Consider the following 19683-nt stretch of genomic DNA (forward strand, 5'->3'; position numbering starts at 1 on the left):
AAAGCAGAGGGTAACAAGTGGTCAGTGAAGGCCACATCTGCAATGTTTCAATCAAGAAGAAAAAGGGGAGTGGCCTTTGTTTCCTATTCTAACTATGCTGCCTCACTAGATATTTGTACCCAAGTCTGGCCTGGTTCCTGTACCCCTCCCTGACCCAGGGAGGATCCCAATGCTAGTCTGGGCTCCAGATGCCTCTTACACACCATGTTGTTGGACAACTGGACTTAGGTCTCTGTGAGACAGGCTAGAGCAGCTTACAGCCCCAAGGGCCAGGACTGCAAGTTGTCTTGCCATCAGCACATCCAGAGCAGATTTCCTCTCCCCATTCAAAGCTACAGCATGGAGGTGCAGCCCTCATTTGTCCCAGACTATTCCTTTTCCTCAGTAGACCCACCCAACCAGGCTAGATAGGATACTCCCTATTGCTGTCTCCACTTTACCTCCCCTCCCTTGCTTGGAGCCATCCAGCTTGAATCCCTCAAGGGCCTAGGCCTTTGCTTTTAAGCTCTTTGGCTTTTTTTTTTTTGTTCATGCAACATACACACAAAGGTTTTTGCCCTGAAAATCACCAACATCTCAGGCCAGGCAGGGCAGAGGTGATGATTCAGTCCTTGGTTCTAGACCTGGTTCTGAGGTTCTCCTGCTACATTAAACCCTCCCCAGTCTGCTCAGTTGCATGGGGGGACAGAGGCCTTGTCCCAGAACTGTGCCTTGGATGAAGCCCTAAAAGTCACCCCTGGGGCCAGCACAGTAGCAGGCAGGGTGCTATACACCCTTAGCATTTTTCACTGCACTGACCAGTGGGTTCCCTGAGCTGGCCTGCCCAAGGCCTGAGGACACACAGGCCTCTGTGCCCTCCTTCCGGGATGTCTGATGGCTCTAGAACCACAGAGTTACCACAAAACATTGGACCCACACACACCCCACTAAAGGGCATGCCATATAGTCTTAGAGAGGAGTACTGGGATTTGGGGTGGCTGGGAGCTAGCTACCTCTGTTCCCCCAAAATCTTCTTGAGAGGTTGATGGAGCAAATCTTGAACCTGGTTTTTAGAATTGGGTAGGAACAGAAAGAAGATTTCCCCCTGTCGGGTCTAAGCCGCTCTACCAAGGGCTGGACCTTCTTGAACATGAGTGGTAGAAGAAGACATGAAAAGTTGTACTAGTAGATATATAAGAAAGTATTGTAGAAGCCAGTGGCCATGTAGCCATTGCTAACAAGGAGCCACTAGCCAAAACAGTCCTTCAAAGCAAAGTCCCATACAGTAGGTAGGTGCACACTGGCTAGGTAACAATACATCTTTCCCACACAGCAGCAGCAGTCTCTGTCCACAGACATTATCTGAGCAGCCACGTACTGCCTCTAGACCCACAGCCTCTCATAGTAGCTGCATCTCTCCTGAGCTCACTCTGCAGCCTTAGTAACATACTTTAATACTACTTACACAAAAAAGGCTTCTAGCCAAATAGTGACATCAATCATTTGGGTTATAGAAGGGCATGTATGTGCCATGTACTGTGAGATTGCTGTGTCCTTGCTGTGCACTTGCATAGTCCTTGGACACCCTGATTAAGATTCCCATGCTTAGAGAGTGGCCTTAGCCATCTGGCATACTCTAGAGAGGGCTTTTACACTCTAATTGGCCTGGGCCATCCAGCGTACTCTGGCATGGTTCCCACACCCCCCAACCAACCAGATGGGACCAGGCAAACCTTCAGATATGAGGTAGGCAGACAGCCTTTCCAAATACATTTCCACCTCTCCTCTGCCATAACACAGATATCACCCCTACACATATACCTCACACATCTACTTGGGGTCTTCAGTAGGATGGTCATGTCCACAGTGCACTCATCAATACTCACTCATGTGCATGTTGTACACACACACACACACACACACACACACACACTCACAGAAACTTGGACATACAGAGATAAAATCATCCACATGTGAACACCCAGCCTCTGCACATACTCCGATTCCTCCCAGAAGTCACAGTGCTGAGCATGGAGATTGGAAATCTCCGTCTACTTCTGAACTGCTTTTAAGTCTCCTCAGCCCATTAGCTTCAGCCTTCTGATCCATCAGAAGGGCACGGTGACTGTGACAGAGCTAGCTGTTGTGGATGGATAAGAGCCAACTGTACATGAGCTTTGAACCTTACAGGGCTAAAGTGACAGGCTCTGTCAGCGAGGCAGTGGACTCCTCCCCCCCTTTTTAAGCTGCTTAATCTAATGAAGAATGAAATTCAATCCTTATGTCATACACAAAATGAAACTCAAAATGGGTTAAAAACTTAAATGTAATGTGAAACCATAGAACTACTAGAAATGGGAAAAGCTTCCTAACATTGGTCTTGGCAGTAATTTTTTTGGGATATGATACCAAAAGCATAAGCAACAAAACAAAAGTAGTCAAACTTTGGTGCAGCAAAGAAAACAATCAACAGAATGAAAAGGCAACCTACAGAATGAGCGAATATATTTGCAAACTGTATATCTGATAAAGGATTATATCTAAAAATAACAAGTAACTCAATAGCAAAAAAAAAAAAAAAAAAATTAAAAATGGGCAAAAAACCTAAATAGACATCTTCCAAAAGAAGATATACAAATGGCCAATAGGCACATAGAAAGCTGCTCAACATCACTAGTCATCAGGGAAATGCAAATCAAAACCACAATGAGATATCACCTCACACCTGTTACAATGACTATTATCAAAAAGAAAAAGAGAAGTATTGGTGAGGATGTGGAGAAAAGGGAAACCCTGTTGGTGGGAATGCATATTAGTGCAGCCACTATGGAAAACACTATGGGGGTTCTTAAAAAATTAAAAACAGAACTGTTACAGGCACCTTTCACAGAAAGGTGTTATCAGACAGCCCCCTGAGTCAGAGGGAGAGTGCTATCTCCACCTAGTTTCTTGTTATGCTCATGTAAATGAATTCAAATGAATGACTCCAGATGATTGCATTGTGATAAAGCCAATTTATTAAAGCATGCAAATTTATTACGAAGCTAGGCAAGTGAATCTATACATCTGGCTTATGAAATGCAAATGGGCTCTCAGCTAATCTAGAGAGCAAGTGAGGTGGGGGCTTTCTGCCTTACATACTTTTCTGTCTATAAATTTTAAAATTCCTCTGCTAGATATCCTGGCACAGGTTAACTCTAAAGTCTCTCGTTCATTTACGTTGTTATGGCTTTCTCTGAATTTATGAGAAGCACCTAGCAATTAAATCCCAAGACTGCTGACTTTTCTATTTAAACAGTGGGATGAGATAAGACTGCACTTTTCCTCCCCCCTTTTCCCTCCTCTCTGCTGTTAGGTTTAGGGTGATTTAAACCATGTATACTCAGGTTGTGGAGAAGAGGCATCAAAACTCCCTTTCTCTTTCCCTTTCCTTCCCCCTCCTTTCCTGCATTCTTTGCAGAGACATTAACCATTTGCTTAGATAAGGGCTTGCTATTTACAAGTTGGCTGCAGGCTGCCAAACAGGCCTTGTTTAATTTTCTTGTCTCAGTTTCCTTATTCCTCCTGCCTTGGAATTTTTCTAGCTTTTCCCTATCCTATAGCAGGACTACCATATATGGCAGCAATCCCATTTCTGGATATATATCCAAAAAAATGAAATCAGAATGTCTAAGAGATATCAGCACTTCCATGATCACTGCAGCATTATTCACAATAGCCAAGATACAGAAACAACATAATATCTTTTGACAGATAAATGGATAAAGAAAACCTGTTATATATATATATATATAAATATATATATATAATATAAATATATATTAAATAAATATATATTAAATAAATATATAAATATATTTAAATATATTTAAATATATTTATAATATATAAATATATATATAAATATATATAAATACATATATATATATATATATATATATATATAAAATTCAGTTTTAAAAAAAGGAAATCCTGTTCTTTGTTACAACATGGATGGAGCTGAAAGATATTATGCTAAGCAAAATATGCCAGACACATAAAGATAAATACCATATGTTCTTACATGTGGAATCTAAAAGTCAAATCAGAAACAGAGAGTAATGCTGGTTGCCAGAGACTTGAGGAGAGAGGAAATAGGGAGATGTTAGTTATCGAATGAAAAGTTACAATTATGTGGAATGAATAAATTCTGGGGATGTAATGTACAATATGATGAGTATAGTTAATAATACGGTTGATAAGGGTTAACTAACTAGCTTAATACAGGAAGGGAGAGGGTTCAGAGAGGGTTCTCAACCTTGGCTGCACATTAGAATCACCTGGGAATCTTTTTAAAATCCTGATTTCTGGGCTTCATCCTCCGGAAATTCTGTTTCTTTGTTATGGGGTGAGGCCACAACATTAGTAACAAAGAAACAGAATTTCCAGAGGATGAGGCCCAGAAATCAGTATTTTAAAAAGATTCCCAGGTGATTCTAATGTGCAGCCAAGGTTGAGAACCACTGGGATAGAGGCAACTTGGCCTGGACAATTAAAACAGCCATAAACCAAGGACAGAGGTATCTCTGGCCTGAGCAGCTGGGAGAGCCATAGGGGTAATAAATCTCTGGGGGGGGGGGGGGGAGAGAGAGAGAGAGAGAGAGAGAGAGAGAGAGAGAGAGAGAGACCATTTTACTCTTTGAGCTGAGAAGCCAGCATTTTCAGTCTCAAGACTTGGCAGAATAAGGTTGCTAGGTACCGTAAGGTAGATCAAAAGTAACTCCAGCTTAAACAGATAAGATGGATATGTGAAGGACAAAGAAAAGACACAGAATATCGGGAAAAAGGAAACTTATTTCCACAGAGGGTAGAGGACTGTTACAAAATAAGGGGAAAGAAGGAGGGGGGCACAACATGGGCTTTAGCCTTTGCAGAGTGGCCAATGAGGAAAGCATGGGGATCCTCAATTGGGGAAGGGTCCAATCAGACAATGCCTCAAGACAAAGAAAGCAGTGGGTTTGTCCATAGCTTCATTCTTCAAATCCATCTGGACAAGAACCTGGGAAAGAAATCACCCTTGTACCCTGCTCAATAAAAAAACCCTCAAATCACTATATTGTACACTTGAAATTTGCTAAGACAATAGATCTTAAATGTTGTCACCACACATACAAAATGGTTAACTATGTGAGGTGATGGGTATGGTAATTAGCTTGATTGTGGTGATTATTTCTCAATGTATACCTATATCAAAACATCAAGTATACATTTTAAATATATACAATTTTTATTTGTCAATTATAACAATAAAACTGGGGGGTTTGGGGTGGATAGCAGCTGAAGAAGCCAGCTGCTTTCCTACAGGAACAAAATGATTCTCTGATGGACAAGGTCAGTAAGGAGATATCTTGAGTCAGGGCCTTCCTGAAGTGCCTCAGCATGGATCAACCTCAGTCAGCCCAGAGTTAAAATCCTAGCTCCGCGCCATCCCTATATTCCTGTGTGATTTGATGGCTGCACAAATTCCTTGACCTTTCAGAGCTGCATTTACTTATCTGTGAAGTGGGGGACCAAGGGCAGTTCTTGGTGTTAGTTAAGAATCACGTCCCCACAGCCCAAGTCACCACAGCCACCATTCCTGCGCTTGGCAGTCTGGATTCCCTGAGCCATCCCACCGAATCGCCAAGGTCAAGTATCTGCACTCGCCGGAGTCCGCGTGACCCTGACAGCCCACTCCGCCTCGGTGCTGGGTTCTGTCGGGGCTGGGCGCCCTGGCGCGCACACGCCGGCTGCGCAGAAGCCGGTCTGAGGCACCGCGGCTCCGCCCCCGCGGTCCCCGCGCTCCTGGGGTTCTCTGGGCAGGCGCTCAACGGAGAGTCGGAGAGTTGGCGCTATGGCCAGGGTGTCCCAGACCCGGCACCGCCCCGCGGCCCCAGGAAGCGCCCTGCGTGCTGTGCTGTGCTGCAACTTGCCACCAGGCGCTCAACGTGTGGTGGTCTTCGCCGTGCTGGCGCTCCTCGTCCTCATAAACGTCGTGCTGGTGTTCCTGCTGGCCTTCTGCTGACCGCCAAGGCCAGGCGCCCCGGGCTTCTCTTGGTGAGTGGCTCCTCCATTGCCCACCCTCCGCGCCCCGCATCTCCCCTAGCTCCATCTAGCTGTATAGGCCCACTCCCAATGCAGTGACCCGAGGTGGTAAAGCTATGACCCAGCAAGCCCCAAACAGATGACGCTTGTGGAGGGTGCCCCTGCCTGCCTGGAGTTTGGTGACACATGTGCCATGGGTCCTTCCGTCTGACATCTGTAGTGTGTGTGTGTGTGTGTGTGTGTGTGTGTGTGTGTATGACTAAAATGCTCATCTCTGTGGGTGACTGGAGATCCGTATGTAGCTGTGGCCTTGGCTGCTGTGGTTGTCTGAAAACTGCTTATGTGACTAAAGTATGAGCAGAACTGGACATGCATTTCTGTGTAGGTTTAAGAGATGTCTGTGGAAGATGCGTGGGCTCTTCACATGTTACCAGCTTTTCCCATTTTCAGTCTTAAGTGGTCTCAGCGTGCCCCAACCCACTACAGGCAGAGCCCCCACCCCTTGTAGGTGGCACTCTGAACAGCCCTCAGCCCTGGCTGCTCAAAGGCCTGCCAAATTGCATTCCTAGATTGTCCATTACAATCCTACCTCAGCCTGCACATGTGAGAGGAGGAGATGGGGCAGGGTGGGAAGGATGGTGGGTGGTCATCAGGGGGCACTTTGAGGCAGAGCCTGCTTTCCCTAGGCCTATCAAAATCTCAGGGGCACAGGAGGAGATCCTGCCCCTTGTCGCTCCTTGTCTCAGTCTTGAACTTGTTCTTCCACTAGGACAGTCCCCTACCTGCCACACATAAACATCCTATACCTCAGAGCCAGCTTCTACCCACTGCCAGCCCAAGAGTAAGCCTAATCCTCCCCCTCAGCCTGCCGGGGTCGTCTTGGCTTCCGTGCAGCTGCACCTTTTAGAGTGGCCAGGAAGGGCCTCTTCCCAGAACCCCACCCTGCTTAGGCCCAGGTAGCCTCTGGGCTCTCCTGAAGGTAGAATGCTTCTCAGAGCAGGCAGAACTACATTGTCTTGGTGACATCACATACACAGTTAATGCCATTGCTATAATTCAACAGAATGCCTCCCATTGTGGATATACACAAGAGCTTTGTGACCCATGTGGAGCACATTTTTACTGTAGGCATCCATGGGGACTGAGGCACAGGGACATCAAGGGAGTTGCTTCAGGCTGAGTGTCTACCAGATGCCTCTTGTGCTGGCAAGGTGCTGGAACAAGGAAGTGACAAAGGCGACCAACCCCTCTACCACCACCACCATCAAGGGCTTTCAGGTGATTGGGAAGTACAGGTATAGGGGCATGTCTAAAAAAGTGTATAGGCATCCTGGTCTCTCTCAGAAGCCCTGTGTGTCTGCTATACCTGTGCCCTTTCCCACAGCTATGTAGGAAACCACCTGTGCAGAATTGTGCCTCTCTGTAAGGGCTGGCAAAAATAAAACAGGGGAGAAGGCACTGGGCCATATAAGAGGGGCTTTAGCTCAGGGCTCACTTGAAGGAAGCTGGGGCAGGGGCAGATGCCTGATCTGGTTAATATCAGGCAGAAACAACCTAGGAAGGGAAACTGTGTAGCTGGGCTGTGTTGGGTGTGTCAGCATTACTTCCTCATGCCTGGGCTCCAGCAGTGAGGGCAGCCTGAATGCTGTCCTGGAGACTTATATGTGCAGTTGTTGCGAACTGAGGATAGAAAGAATCTACAACCTCTTCTCAGAAGATGAAAGTGTAGCATCTAATAGTGAGCATGTGAATATGTGCTGGTAGGTGGATTCCAGGGGCTGTGCAGCAAGAGGGAGTCTTAGAGCACCCACTTCTCCAGGATCAAAACTACAAAGCTTAAGCAAAAAGTTCCGTTACCTGCTGGATCCAAACCTCAGTTTATCCAAGAAGTTCCATTGTCTCGGTAACTCATCACTCAAAACATACAAATCTTCATAATGCACATATGTGCCTATGGTCACACAGGCTCTGTTGTAATGCTCATGCTTACTAGTGGTCACACGCCCTCTGTCCTGATGCTCACGCTCATCTGTGCCCTCTGTGCTATTGCTCAACTCACTAGTGGTCAAACATGCCCTCTATTCTGATATTACTCATCCATAGTCACATGGACCCTCAGTCCTGATGCTTAAGTCACTTGTGGTCACACATACCCTCTGTTCTGATGCTCATACTAACCCATGGTCACTGCCCCTGAATGGGGACATTAACCTGCAGCCTGCATTCTCATTGGCTCTTAAAGACCACCTTTGAGTACTCTGCTTCTTTTTTGTCCTCAGGCCAGACCCCCAGGCCTGATGTGGTGGCCTGCTTGAGTACATTGTGCACTGCAAGTTGCCCCATCAAGTGCCTGCACCCTACATGCAGCAGGCTGGCTCTTCTCATGTGGCCTCGCTGAATCCTCTTATCTTACCCTGTCTCTACTGCAGTCAGGAGCTCTTGATCCTGGGGCCAGGCATCTCTGCAGAAGGGCCTATAGTAAGTATTTTTAGCTGGGTAAGTGCAATGGTCCTTTAAGGAGACTTGCAGCCTCCCAGGAATAGTCCAATGCTCTGTGCCCTGGGTCCCCGGGTGGGCCTCAGGACTCTGCCACCCATGAGAGGCTGCTGCATGTGAGAGCAGGTGTACACATAGTCTCTGAATTATTCTCAGGAGTGGTTTCATCAGAGTTTGGAGCAGGTTTTACTCTCAGAAATCATGAAGAACTGGTGGTTTCTGAATGGGCTTGCTCAGGCCCTATTTGGAGTAAAGGCCCAATCTGAGTGGCCTCCCATGCCTAGGTGGCCTGCCCACCCCTCACCCTACCCATTTGGGGCATAGTAAACACTTGTTAGACAGCAACTGGACTCAGGTGAAGACCTACACATTCCTGCTCGGACATGTGTAGCTCCCATTTCTATGTGAGGATGAGCATGCACACTGCCTGGGAGCACCCAGGGAAGGCCCCAGTGGGCCTGAAGCCAAGGGGGAACTAAACCCCATGAAGGGTAGAGAAGGCACCTGAGTTCACAGGGCATGTATGGTGACTCCCAAAGCCTTGATTTTTTTTTTTTTTAATCCTCAACTGAGGATATGTTCATTTATTTTAGAGAGAGAGGAAAGCCGAGGAGAGGAGGGGAGGGGAGGGAACAGGAGGGAAGGGGAGGGGAGAGAAGTGAGGGAGAGAGAAAGAGAAATATTGATGTGAGAAACATGGATCAGTTGCCTCTTGTTGCCCTGACTGGGACTGAACCTGCAACCTAGGTAGTGCTCTGAGAATTGAACCTGCAACCTTTTGGAGTATGGGATGATGCTCCAACCAACTGAGCCAACTGGCCAGGGCAAGGTCTCAACTTCTTAGCCAAAGAGCCAGCCCATGACTGTGAAAACCAGAGCCACACTTGGTCCCAACACAGAGGGGCATGGACCTCACCTCCCATGCAATCCTTAGAACATACCTCCTCTTGCCCTAAGTCCCCAGAGACATTCATTATTCAAGGAGCAGAAACTGGACCCACATTCCAGGAAAACAGGTGTCAGCTCAATGGCAAATGGAGCTGGGAGCACAAGGGTTGCCTGCATTTCTAGGGGAGGTCCATGCACACCGTCTGGACCTCCTGATGTGAGTTCAATGACCATGCAGGAAGATAGATTCACACCAATTATTGCAGCAGATGGAAATTAATACACAGAGTGTTAGCCATATATAAAGTGTCTGACTCTTTAACCAATTGCACAAGAACACTCTTGAAGTATCTACTGCAGAGGGAGCAATATGTACCTATCTTTCCTAGACCCAGGGAATAAAGGAAAGAGGTTGGAACAATTAGAACTGAAAATTCTGTGGGTGTAGGACCTAGAACTCTGAGGAGGGTTGCTGTTCAGCTGGTGTTGATGGGGGGTGGGGGTGGCGAGGAGGGGAATGCCATGAGACTGGTTCTGCAAGTGTTCAAAAAACACTGCAAATGGGATCCAGCTGCTGCAATGTCTGGGCACCGCTATACCTAGGTGAAGCAGCATTGTTGCTTGTAGGTGACCTGACAGGTACTGCAAGTCCACAAGAACACAGCAGGAGGGAGCAGCTTTTTGGTCCCCTCCAATGTCACATTAGGAGAACCTAACAGGGAATAGCTGGCACAGCAGAAATGCAGCTTGAAGTGTCCTAGCCCCACTATCACAGAGCAGAGATGAGAGATGAAGCTGCAAGACAATAGTTTAACCACTGGCCCAATCGAGATGGGAGGCAGGTGTGTCCTATACAGGGACATGCTCGACTTTCAGATTCTGTGGCTCACCAAGATCCTAGTGGTCAAGTTCACTTCAGTCTTCATCATGAGCCCTGCCAGTCTAGACATGCCTAGGGCATAGCCCTGGCCCCCAACGAGTAGCTGGTTCGAGGGAGTCTCCATCCCCTCCTCTGTGATATGAGTCAGGATCTCCTCTTCCCAGGGCTGCTGAGGGGTGGGGTGCAGAGGGCAGGAGCACCATGAAGTCCATGGCAGCCTTACTCCACTGATCTGCCTGTCATGGTTCTCTCCACAGCTCATTAGCAATGGCAATGTGGTCTGTGCTGAAGCACTCTGGGACCATGTCACCATGGATAACCAGGAACTGGGCTTCAAAGCTGGGGATGCCACTGAAGTAATGAATGCCACCAACAGAGAGTGATGGTGGAGCCATGTCACTGTTGGGGAGGGCTGGTTTCCAGCTAGCTTCGTGTGGGTATGGCACTGGCCTGAGCTTCTCCAAAGCCCATAAAGAGCCAACTGGCTCTGCTCAGAAACTCAAGCCTGAAACTGCTCTAGTGTTGGGCATGGACTTCCCATTCACGGCTGTGGATTGGGTGGGTGGGGGTCATGAAGAACAGTCCACCTCCAGCAGAACTGTCACTAACTCCAACCCCCTTCTCCCACCCCTCCCTCCAGGGGGCCCTCAGTAGCCAGAGAGGAATAGGTCAGAAATGAAGGTGTGTGGATCCCTCCAAGGGGGAACCTGCATGTCAGAACACCACCACAAACAACTGGGTTTACCAAGCATTTATCAAGCATCGTGCAGGACATTCACCTGGATCCTCTTACTTATAACTTTCACAACAGCCCTGCAAGCTGAAAACTTCACTTATACCTGAGGCATGGACAAGTTAAGTCCTTAGCCCAATAGTTCACAGGGAGGGACCCAGATTCTCCCTAAGGAGGCCTTTAGTCTCTAAGGAAGGAATCCAGGTGCAGACTCCAAAAGACCAGCAGAGGGCAGTAGGGAGGGGAGATCCCAGGCCCTGGAATTCAGTTTGTCATCCCTGCCCAGATGTCAGTGGTTGGCAAACTGTGGATTGCGAGCCACATGCAGCTCTTTGGCTTCTTGAGTGTGGCTCTTCCACAAAATACCGACTTCTGCGCACGGGCCACGAAGTTTCAATCGCACTGTACATGCGCGCCCGCACGTGGTATTTTGTGGAAGAGCCACACTCAAGGGACCAAAGAGCCGCATGTGGCTCACGAGCCACAGTTTGCCGACCACTGCCCTAGATCAACTGTCTGTGGTGTACTCCAAGCCTTTCCTAGTTATGGGTCAGAGAGCCAACAAGGCCACATCACCATCCACTTCTCTCCTGGTCTCTACAGATAAAGAGCCCAGTATGAGCAAGCACAGTTCAGAAACTGTAGTGGGCAATCCTTTATTCCAAGCCCTGCGTCCAGCACAAGCCAAATGTAAGCAGAGCACCTTCGGAGGAGACATGGTCTCAGATGTCACCGACAACTGCAATGGTCATCGGACCTGTAGTCCCCCTGTCCAGATGAGCATTGTTTGAGGGTGGTGGGAGCTTGTCCCTGTGTGCCCTAACAGCTCTCAGAGCCCCAGTTACTACACAGCCACAGGCATGAGAGGCATCAATCCTTGCTTGGCACTGACCGGCCGCCTTGCCTGTAGCTGTGGGTGAACCAGGATAAGCCCTGGGACAAGGGCAGGCAATGGTGGGGCTGAGGCTCGAAATAGCAGCAGGAACCAGATGCACACAGTCATCAACGAGATCCTCAGCAGGGAGTGGGACTATATCAAGCACCTACGGGATAGCTGCGAGGTGAGGCCCTCTGCGGTGCGGTGGGGTTGAGGAGGGACCTGACCACCGGATCCTGTCCCCAGGGCTACATCAGGCAGTGTCACAAATGCACCAACATGTTCAGTGAGGAGCAGCTGCGCACCATCTTCGGGAACATCGAGGACATCTACGGGTGCCATAAGGCCTTTGTGAAGGCACTGGAGCAGAAGTTCAACACGGAGTGCCCCCACCTGAGCGAGCTGGGTGCCTGCTTCCTAGAGCACATGAGCACACCTGCATCTGGCCTGCCCACCCACCTGTGCTGGAGGCTCCTCTGCCTGCCTGCTGCCCCGGCCCACCTGCCTGCTCAGAAGTTGCCCTGCAGGCTAAAGACCGGGCAACATGTTACTCTTTTCCAGGAATCTTCTAGGTTCCACTCCCTCACCTGCCCAAATGCCCTCATCCTTCAACATTGTTTTAGAAGTGTCCCTAGTTCTGTGGGAGATTAAGTCAGAGAAGGCTCCTTGGAGCAGAGGGCTTGGGATCAGCCCCAGGATTTCCTTGGGCCAGAGTAGAGAGCAGGAGTAGGATGGGCTGCCTCTTGAACATCCTGTGGGCTGTTCATAGCAAATTTTGGAGTTCTTCATACAGTGAGCAAATTTATGTGTCTTTTACAGTGTTTATTTACACTCCATATGCCAACTGGCATTTAGCCAAGGTTCACTGGACTGGTTAGATGGACTCCTTCCTTCTGGCCTTGTCCGATAGGGAAAGCACAAGTTTTATCTCCTATGAAAGTTGTTGGGGTGAACAGATGTCAAGTCCAGCCCACTGGGGACAATGTGGGTTCCTTCCTGGTTATTACCTGTAGGGGGTTGGAAGACCCTGCCAACCTCTCTCCAATGGCAGGAGAACTGGGAAGGGAGACCTTGGTCTGTTCATGCACAGGAGTAGATTGGGTCTAAGCACTAGAGTGAGTATGGGATCGGGGTCCAGTTATTCAGCAGGCAGTGTTGTGACTAGAGGGATGGGAACAAGCAATTTATTAATATCACCTAGTGTGAGTATCACAGCAACCCATCACCAGCCAGCAGCTGTTATCCTCTTTGCTCACCTAAGTCCATGATGTCATAGGTCACTACATGGCAGACCTGGCCTTTCTCTGGCTCCAGGTAGATGAGGCTTAAAAACAAAAAGGAAAGAAAGAGGCCAGAACTTTTGTGAGGAAGAAGCAGGGCACTGGGCTGAGAATGAAAACTCAGGTGGCACAGCCATGGACTACATCCATTTAATCTTTCCCTCCCTCCCTCCCACCCTCCTTCCCTCCCTCCCTCCTTCCCTCCCTGCCTCCCTCTCTCCCTCCCTCCCTTCCTTCATCCTCCTCTTTCTTCCTCTCTCACCCTCTCTCTCTCCTTTTTGGCCTTCCTTATTAGCATCCTTGATTTCATCCAAAAAATATATATATATTTACTGTATGTCAAAGTTATATGCTGAGGGTCCTGCTGAGAAAGCCTGATGGTGACAGGGATAGTACATGCTGTATTTTCAGAGGTTGTGTCCCTGGGCATGATGCACCATAGCTTGGGCCAATACTATTGTAGAGCTTGGGCCCCCTGAGTGCAGCTCCTGAAGGAAATGCAGAGGCTCCCACTCCCTTTCTCCCCACACATGTTAGGTGCCTGCTGGAGAGACAGCCACCCTAACTTCCAGTTGTGCTCCCCAGAAAGCAAACTTCCAGATTTACTCAGAGTATTCCAACAACCATCCCAACACATGCATGGAGTTCTCCTGGCTCACCAAGCTCAGCCAGTACATGTATTTCCGTGAGGCCTGCTGGCTGCTGCAAAAGATAACCGACATCTCCCTCAATAGCTTCCTGCTGACCCTAGTGCAGAAGATCTGCAAGTACTCACTGCAGTTGGCCAAGTTGCTCAAGTATACCCACAGGTAGGAGGCTGCTGAGGGAGAAAGGACAGCCAGGGGGCTCCTCATACCCTGGGTCAGCCAGTTTGTTGAGTACTCCTGGTGAGCTGGGCACTACTATAGATACTGGGGTGACAACACAGAGTAAAACCATCCCTGCTCTCACAAGCTATTGTTGAGATGAGGGAAGAGGACAGAAATAGGATATTACATGCTGCCTTGTGTGGCACTTATGGAGAAGATGGGGGTGTGCATTGACAGGTGAAGGAATTGACAGGCCAGTGGCACAGCCCCAGAGGGAAGCAGCTCCACATGCGGTTCCAGGAGGCTCCCAGCGCTTCTCTGCTCTCCACCTCTCAGCCCTCTTCCATTTCTGTTCTTCCTCAGGTATTTCAAGGATGTGGAAGCTGCTTTACATGCCGTGAAGGATGTGGCCCAGCTAATCAACAAATGGAAATGGAGACTTGAAAACATCAACAAGATTACTCAGGGGCAGAGCTCCATAGAGGACTGGGAGGTGAGGGCCTGACACTCCAGAAAATACTATGGGACTTGACCACTTCCTTTAAAATCATACTTCTGAAAAATCTAAGAGGGAGCTGGGGCAAGGAGCTATGCTCCTGGAACTAGCAAACAAGAGCTGGTAGCAGGAAATCCACTCACCTGAGCTCTGGGCCTCAGTCCTTTAGTGCTGCCACCTAAAGCAGGCCTAGTGGCCTCTTTCCTGGAGAAGAGTGTGTGGGAGCTGACTCACATTACACAGCCACAAGAGATTAAGTATGATGCTGCTCCCAAAGTGCAGCCAGCCAGCCCAGCAAGAGGGAGCTGTCCCTCTGCCCTCAGGGGACAGGCCAGATCCCCAAATGTGGGGATTCCCAACGGAGAGTGCAGGCCTGCCAGAGCATCACCACAGATGGATCACTATGAATCAGAGCATCCTGGTTCTTTTTTTCTGGCTTGCACATTCCACTTGTATCTGCCAATCTTGTCTTCTAAGGCAGCATGGAGGTCTGAACTAATGGTGACATTTCAGTCCCCCAAGAGGCATTCCTTTTTTTTTTTTTTAATTGCATGTATTGCAGTGACACTGGTTAACAAAATTATACAGGTTTCAGGTGCACACTTCTACAACACATCAACTGTACATTGTATTGTGTTCACCTCCCCAAGCCAGGTATCTATCCATCACAATGTATCCCCTGTATGCTCCTCCACATCCCTCCATCCCTCCTCTGCTGGGCAATCACCACAAATGTCTGTGTCCATGAGTTTTTCCTTTTTTCCCTCTTTTTTTGCTCAATCCTTCTACTTTCCCTGCAGCCCCCATCCCAAAAGCTGTTAGACTGCTCTTTATGAGTCTGTCACCATTTTGCTTGTTAGCTCATTATGTTCATTAGATTCCACATAAAAGTGAAATCATACAGTACTTGTCTCTCACTGGCCTATTTCACTTAGTATAATGCTCTCCAGGTCCATTCATGCTGCCACTAAGGATAAGGTTTCCTTATTTATTTATTTATTTGTTTGTTTGTTTTTTAACAGCCAAGTAGTATTCTATTGTGTAAATGTATCACACCTTTTTTATCCACTTATCTACTGATGGAAACCAGTTGCTTCCAAATCTTGGCTATGTAAATAATGCTGAATGAACACAGGAGTGCATATATTCTTTCGAATTAGTGTTTCTGGTTTCTTTGGATAAATTCCCAGAAGTGGAATCAGTAGGTCATAAGGCAGTTCCTTTTTTTTTTTTTTTTTTTTTTTTGAGGTAACTCCATACTGCTTTCCACGATGATTGTACCAATATGCATTCCCACCAACAGTGCACCAGGGTTCCATTTTCTCCACATCCACACCAACACTTGTTGATTTATTGATGATAGTCATTCTGACAGGCATCAGGTGATATTTCATTGTAGTTTTAATTTATATTACAGATTAGTGCCATTGAGCATCTTTTCATATGGCTGTTTGGCCATTTGTATGTCCTCTCCAGAAAAGTGTCTATTCAGGTCCTTTGCACATTTATTTAATTGGATGGCTTGGGGGTTTTTTTGGTATTGAGTTTTATATTTTGGATATTAATCCTTTATCACATGTAAATTGGCAAATATGTTCTCCCATCCAGTGGGTTGGCTTTTCATTTTGTTGGTTTACTTTGCTGTACAAAAAATTTTTAGTTTGATGTTGTCCCCTTAATTTTTTCCTTTGTTTCCCTTGCTCGAAATTGCTACAAGAAATGTCCGAGATTTTACTGCCTGTTTCCTTCTAGGAGTTTTATGATTTCGAGTCTAACATTTAAGTCTTAAATCCATTTTGAGTTTATTCTTGTGTATGGTATAAGAAGGTAGTCTAGTTTTACTTTTTTGAACAAATTATCCCAACACTAATTATTGAATACACTAGTAGCCCAGTGCGTGAAATTCGTGCACTGGGGTGGGGGGGGGTGGGAGGTAAAGGGCCCCTCAGTCTGGCCTTCACCCTCTCCAATCTGAGACCTCTCAGGGAATGTCCAACTACCTGTTTGTGCCCACTTTTAACAGATAACAGCTCCATTGTTGTTTCTTTCTTATGCTTAAAACCATTGGAATTAGTAGGTATTCAAAGTGTGTATACATTTTGGGGGGACATTAATTTGGAAAAGCACGTCCTGTCACCCGCTGCCTGGCAGGAGTGTGCTAGGCCCCAAGCAAGCGAGGCTCAGTCAGGGCAGCCTTCGCTCATGGGTGCTGGCACCCAAAGTGCACATTCCTCCTCTACAGTCGCCCCGACTATCCCACTGTTTCACTGAGAGGACGGAATTCCTCTCCACCTCTGGGTTCTTGATCTTGAACGCTGACCAAAGGCACCTCAGCGAGGGCCGCCCGTGCCCACCAGGTGTGTCTGTCTGCATCTGCTCCCGCCTCAGCACCTGCATTAACCCCCTAGAGGTGATCTCGTAGCTGGACTGGCCTCCATGGGAACAGGGCATCACCACTCCGCCCTCTCACTGTAATCTCACAGGTGCCCACCCTCAGCACCCAGAACACCCAGACACTCTCCAAAGGACGTGAGTGCATCAGAGGGGATGTGTGCACATCCTGTGGGGGTGTTAGGCATGCTGGGTTGATGGAAGTGCAGTGGAGAGGCGGGGGGAACTGTGCACGCCTTGGTTTGCAACTGTTGCAGGCGCAGGAGGGTGACAGTGTGCTGGGGGATGTTTGCACACCAGGGGGGAATGTGCACACCGGAGGCCTCTGGCTTTGCAGATCCACAAACCCCCGTGGTGCGGCCAGGAGGACGTCAATCTGGCCCGCCACGGTGGCTGTCCCTGCACTTTCTGGGCCAGGAGGCGGATCTTGCGCAGCTACTCCTGGGCACTGATGGCCTGCAGGCGCTACTTCAGCTCAGCCTGCAGGCTCTGCTTGGGGCGCTCACAGCTGTCACCACCGCCATGTGGGGAGTACAGGCCGCCCTCTGCCGGCCTGCCTCCCCTGTCCAGAGGCTCTCTGTGCTGCTCACCGGCTCAGAGTGACTGGGGCTGGGTGGAAGCCAGGTGTCCTGCCCTGCCCAACCCCGGCCGATCCGCCCCTGTGTGAGCTGCCGCCCCGCCAGGAAGGGTCATGGATCCAGGTCCCGGGACCGCGGACAGCCTCAAGCACTGCCCCCCACCCGACGGGGTCACATATCCGTGTCTTGGTCCCGCAGACAGCCTCAAGCACTGCCCCCCGCCCAGCAGGTCAAGGATCCGGGTCCCAGACCGCGGACAGCCTCAAGCGCTGCCCCCCCGCCCGGCAGGGTCACAGATCCGGGTCCTGGGACAGCGGACAGCCTCAAACACTGCCCCCCGCCCGCCAGGTCGCAGATCCGGGTCCCGGACCGCGGACAGCCTCAAGCGCTGCCCCCCGCCCAGCAGGGTCACAGATCTGGTCCCGGACCGCGGACAGCCTTGCCTGCTGCTGCCTGCCTTCAGTATGCAAATTAGCCGCCATCTTGTTGCTTCAGGGTGGGGGTCCCCACTGGGGTGCCTGGCCAGTCTGGGTGAGGGGCTGAGGGCCGTTTTTAGGCTGCCCGCACCCCCTTCAGGGTGGGGGTCCCCACTGGGGTGCCTGGCCAGCCTGGATGAGGGGATGATGGCTGTTTGCAGCTGGTCACACCCCCTTCAGGGCGGGGGACCCCACTGGGGTGCCTGGCCAGTCTGGGTGAGGGGCTGAGGGCTGTTTTCAGGCTGGCGGGCGACTGAAGCTCCCAACTTCTCCTTTTTTTCTTTTTATTCTGGGATTTATTTACCTTCTATGGCTGTCACTGTGCTGGGAGCCGGTCCATCCTTGCTGTTTCAAGGGACCCGGCATATATGGCATACTGTTCTTAATATGTTTGCTCACCTTCTTGGCACTATGTGTTTTAACCAAGGTCTCCTCTCTGAGAAAGGTTGTTTCCCTAGGTAGGGATTTTCCCCTGAAGTTAGGGAGGGAATAAAACCTCTTAACTAAGTGCCAGGCGGGTAATTAATCACTTTAACTACGAACAATCATGCTTAAGCTACATAATCTTTACTCCCTGGAATGGAGATAAGAAACGCCCTAACCTTTGTAATAGAGATTGATAGGATTGAATCAACTGGTATAAATACAGATGTAACGAGACAGAAAGATACAGAACTTAGAACACAGAACTTAGAACACAGAACTTAGAACACAGAACTTAGAATACAGAGCTTAGAACACAGAACCTATAGACAGAAGAACTTCGCTGGAGAGAACATGGCAAAAGATCCTGGACTGAACCTGACTACAGAAATTGGCAAGAGAACCTGACTAGAACCTGGCGACTGAACCTGGCTGGAGAACCTGGACAGAACCTGGCTGGAGAACCTAGCGAGGGAACATGGCTACAGAACCTAGCTGGAGAACCTAGAAAGAGAACATGGACACAGAACCTGGCAAGAGGTCCTAACCAGAACCTCTATGGAGATCCTGACCAGAACCTGGCTAGAGATCCTGGCTAGGCTGCTGATCAACTGAACGCTGTCCCCATGTCATTCCTTCTTCGCCGACTCCATCCACGCCTTTGGGGACCCCTGGACCTGCTGGGGTCAGACCCCGGCATCTGGCGCCTGAACAGGGACCCCTAGGTAAGCGCCCCACTCTCGGGATGGATAGGACTCCACCGTAGGAGAGGGTGGATAGTCTTCGCCAACTCCGTCCACACCTTTGGGAAGCCTTGGAACAGGATTCCCCTCGGTAAGCCCCCCCCCCCCCCATTGAGAACCCCCACATTCGGGACGGATAGGACTCCACCAGGGTATTGCAGACCCCCCTATAGAGGATAAGTAGGATAAGGTGGATAGTACAGAACTTAGATTGAGAAGATGTACCATACTGAGTCCAAAGAAAGAAGACTCTGTATTCTTAGATTGAGAAGATGTGCCATACTGAGTCCAAAGAAGGCTCTATATTGATCTTTAGATTAAGAAGATGTGCCATACTGAGTCTAAAGAAAAAAGACTCTGTATTGATATTTTAACACATATGCTTGCTAGCAGAGGAGTTAAGGTTACGCCCAGTCAGACAAAATGTTTTATACAAGAAGTATGTCCATGCTTTTCTGAGGAAGGAAAGGTGCCGGAAAGGTAAATGTAATGGCATGGGAGAAGGTAGGCCCAAGGAGCCTTATCCTTAACCCCACTGCAGCCTTTCCACCCTGGGAAAGTGCAGGATTGG

At 48.9% G+C, this 19683-nt stretch overlaps 2 protein-coding genes across 6 annotated transcripts in view; one reads left to right on the forward strand and one right to left on the reverse strand.

Annotated features, from left to right (window-relative positions):
• ARHGEF4 (Rho guanine nucleotide exchange factor 4) overlaps positions 1-19683 on the forward strand; it is a 94715-nt gene that overhangs the window by 63239 nt on the left and 11793 nt on the right. Inside the window, 6 exon segments of the mRNA XM_036297737.1 lie at positions 10564-10743; positions 11950-11981; positions 11983-12100; positions 12163-12346; positions 13786-14005; positions 14369-14498. Coding sequence (XP_036153630.1) covers positions 10564-10743; positions 11950-11981; positions 11983-12100; positions 12163-12346; positions 13786-14005; positions 14369-14498 — 864 coding nt within the window.
• Positions 1-19683, reverse strand: part of FAM168B (family with sequence similarity 168 member B) — a 135828-nt gene that overhangs the window by 2468 nt on the left and 113677 nt on the right. The window contains exons 6-7 of one of the 5 annotated variants that reach the window (XM_036297724.1): positions 13173-13240; positions 11490-13077 (exon numbers count right to left, since the gene is read on the reverse strand). In XM_036297724.1, the coding sequence (XP_036153617.1) occupies positions 13197-13240 (44 nt within the window). In that variant the 3' untranslated portion in view covers positions 11490-13077; positions 13173-13196. Of the gene's footprint in view, positions 1-11489; positions 13241-19683 lie in introns of those variants that run through there. The other 4 variants (XR_004965831.1, XM_036297725.1, XM_036297723.1 and 1 more) reach the window with 4 other exon arrangements.

This window comes from Myotis myotis, unplaced genomic scaffold, assembly GCF_014108235.1.
Source record: "Myotis myotis isolate mMyoMyo1 unplaced genomic scaffold, mMyoMyo1.p scaffold_m19_p_3, whole genome shotgun sequence".
NCBI lineage: Eukaryota > Metazoa > Chordata > Mammalia > Chiroptera > Vespertilionidae > Myotis > Myotis myotis.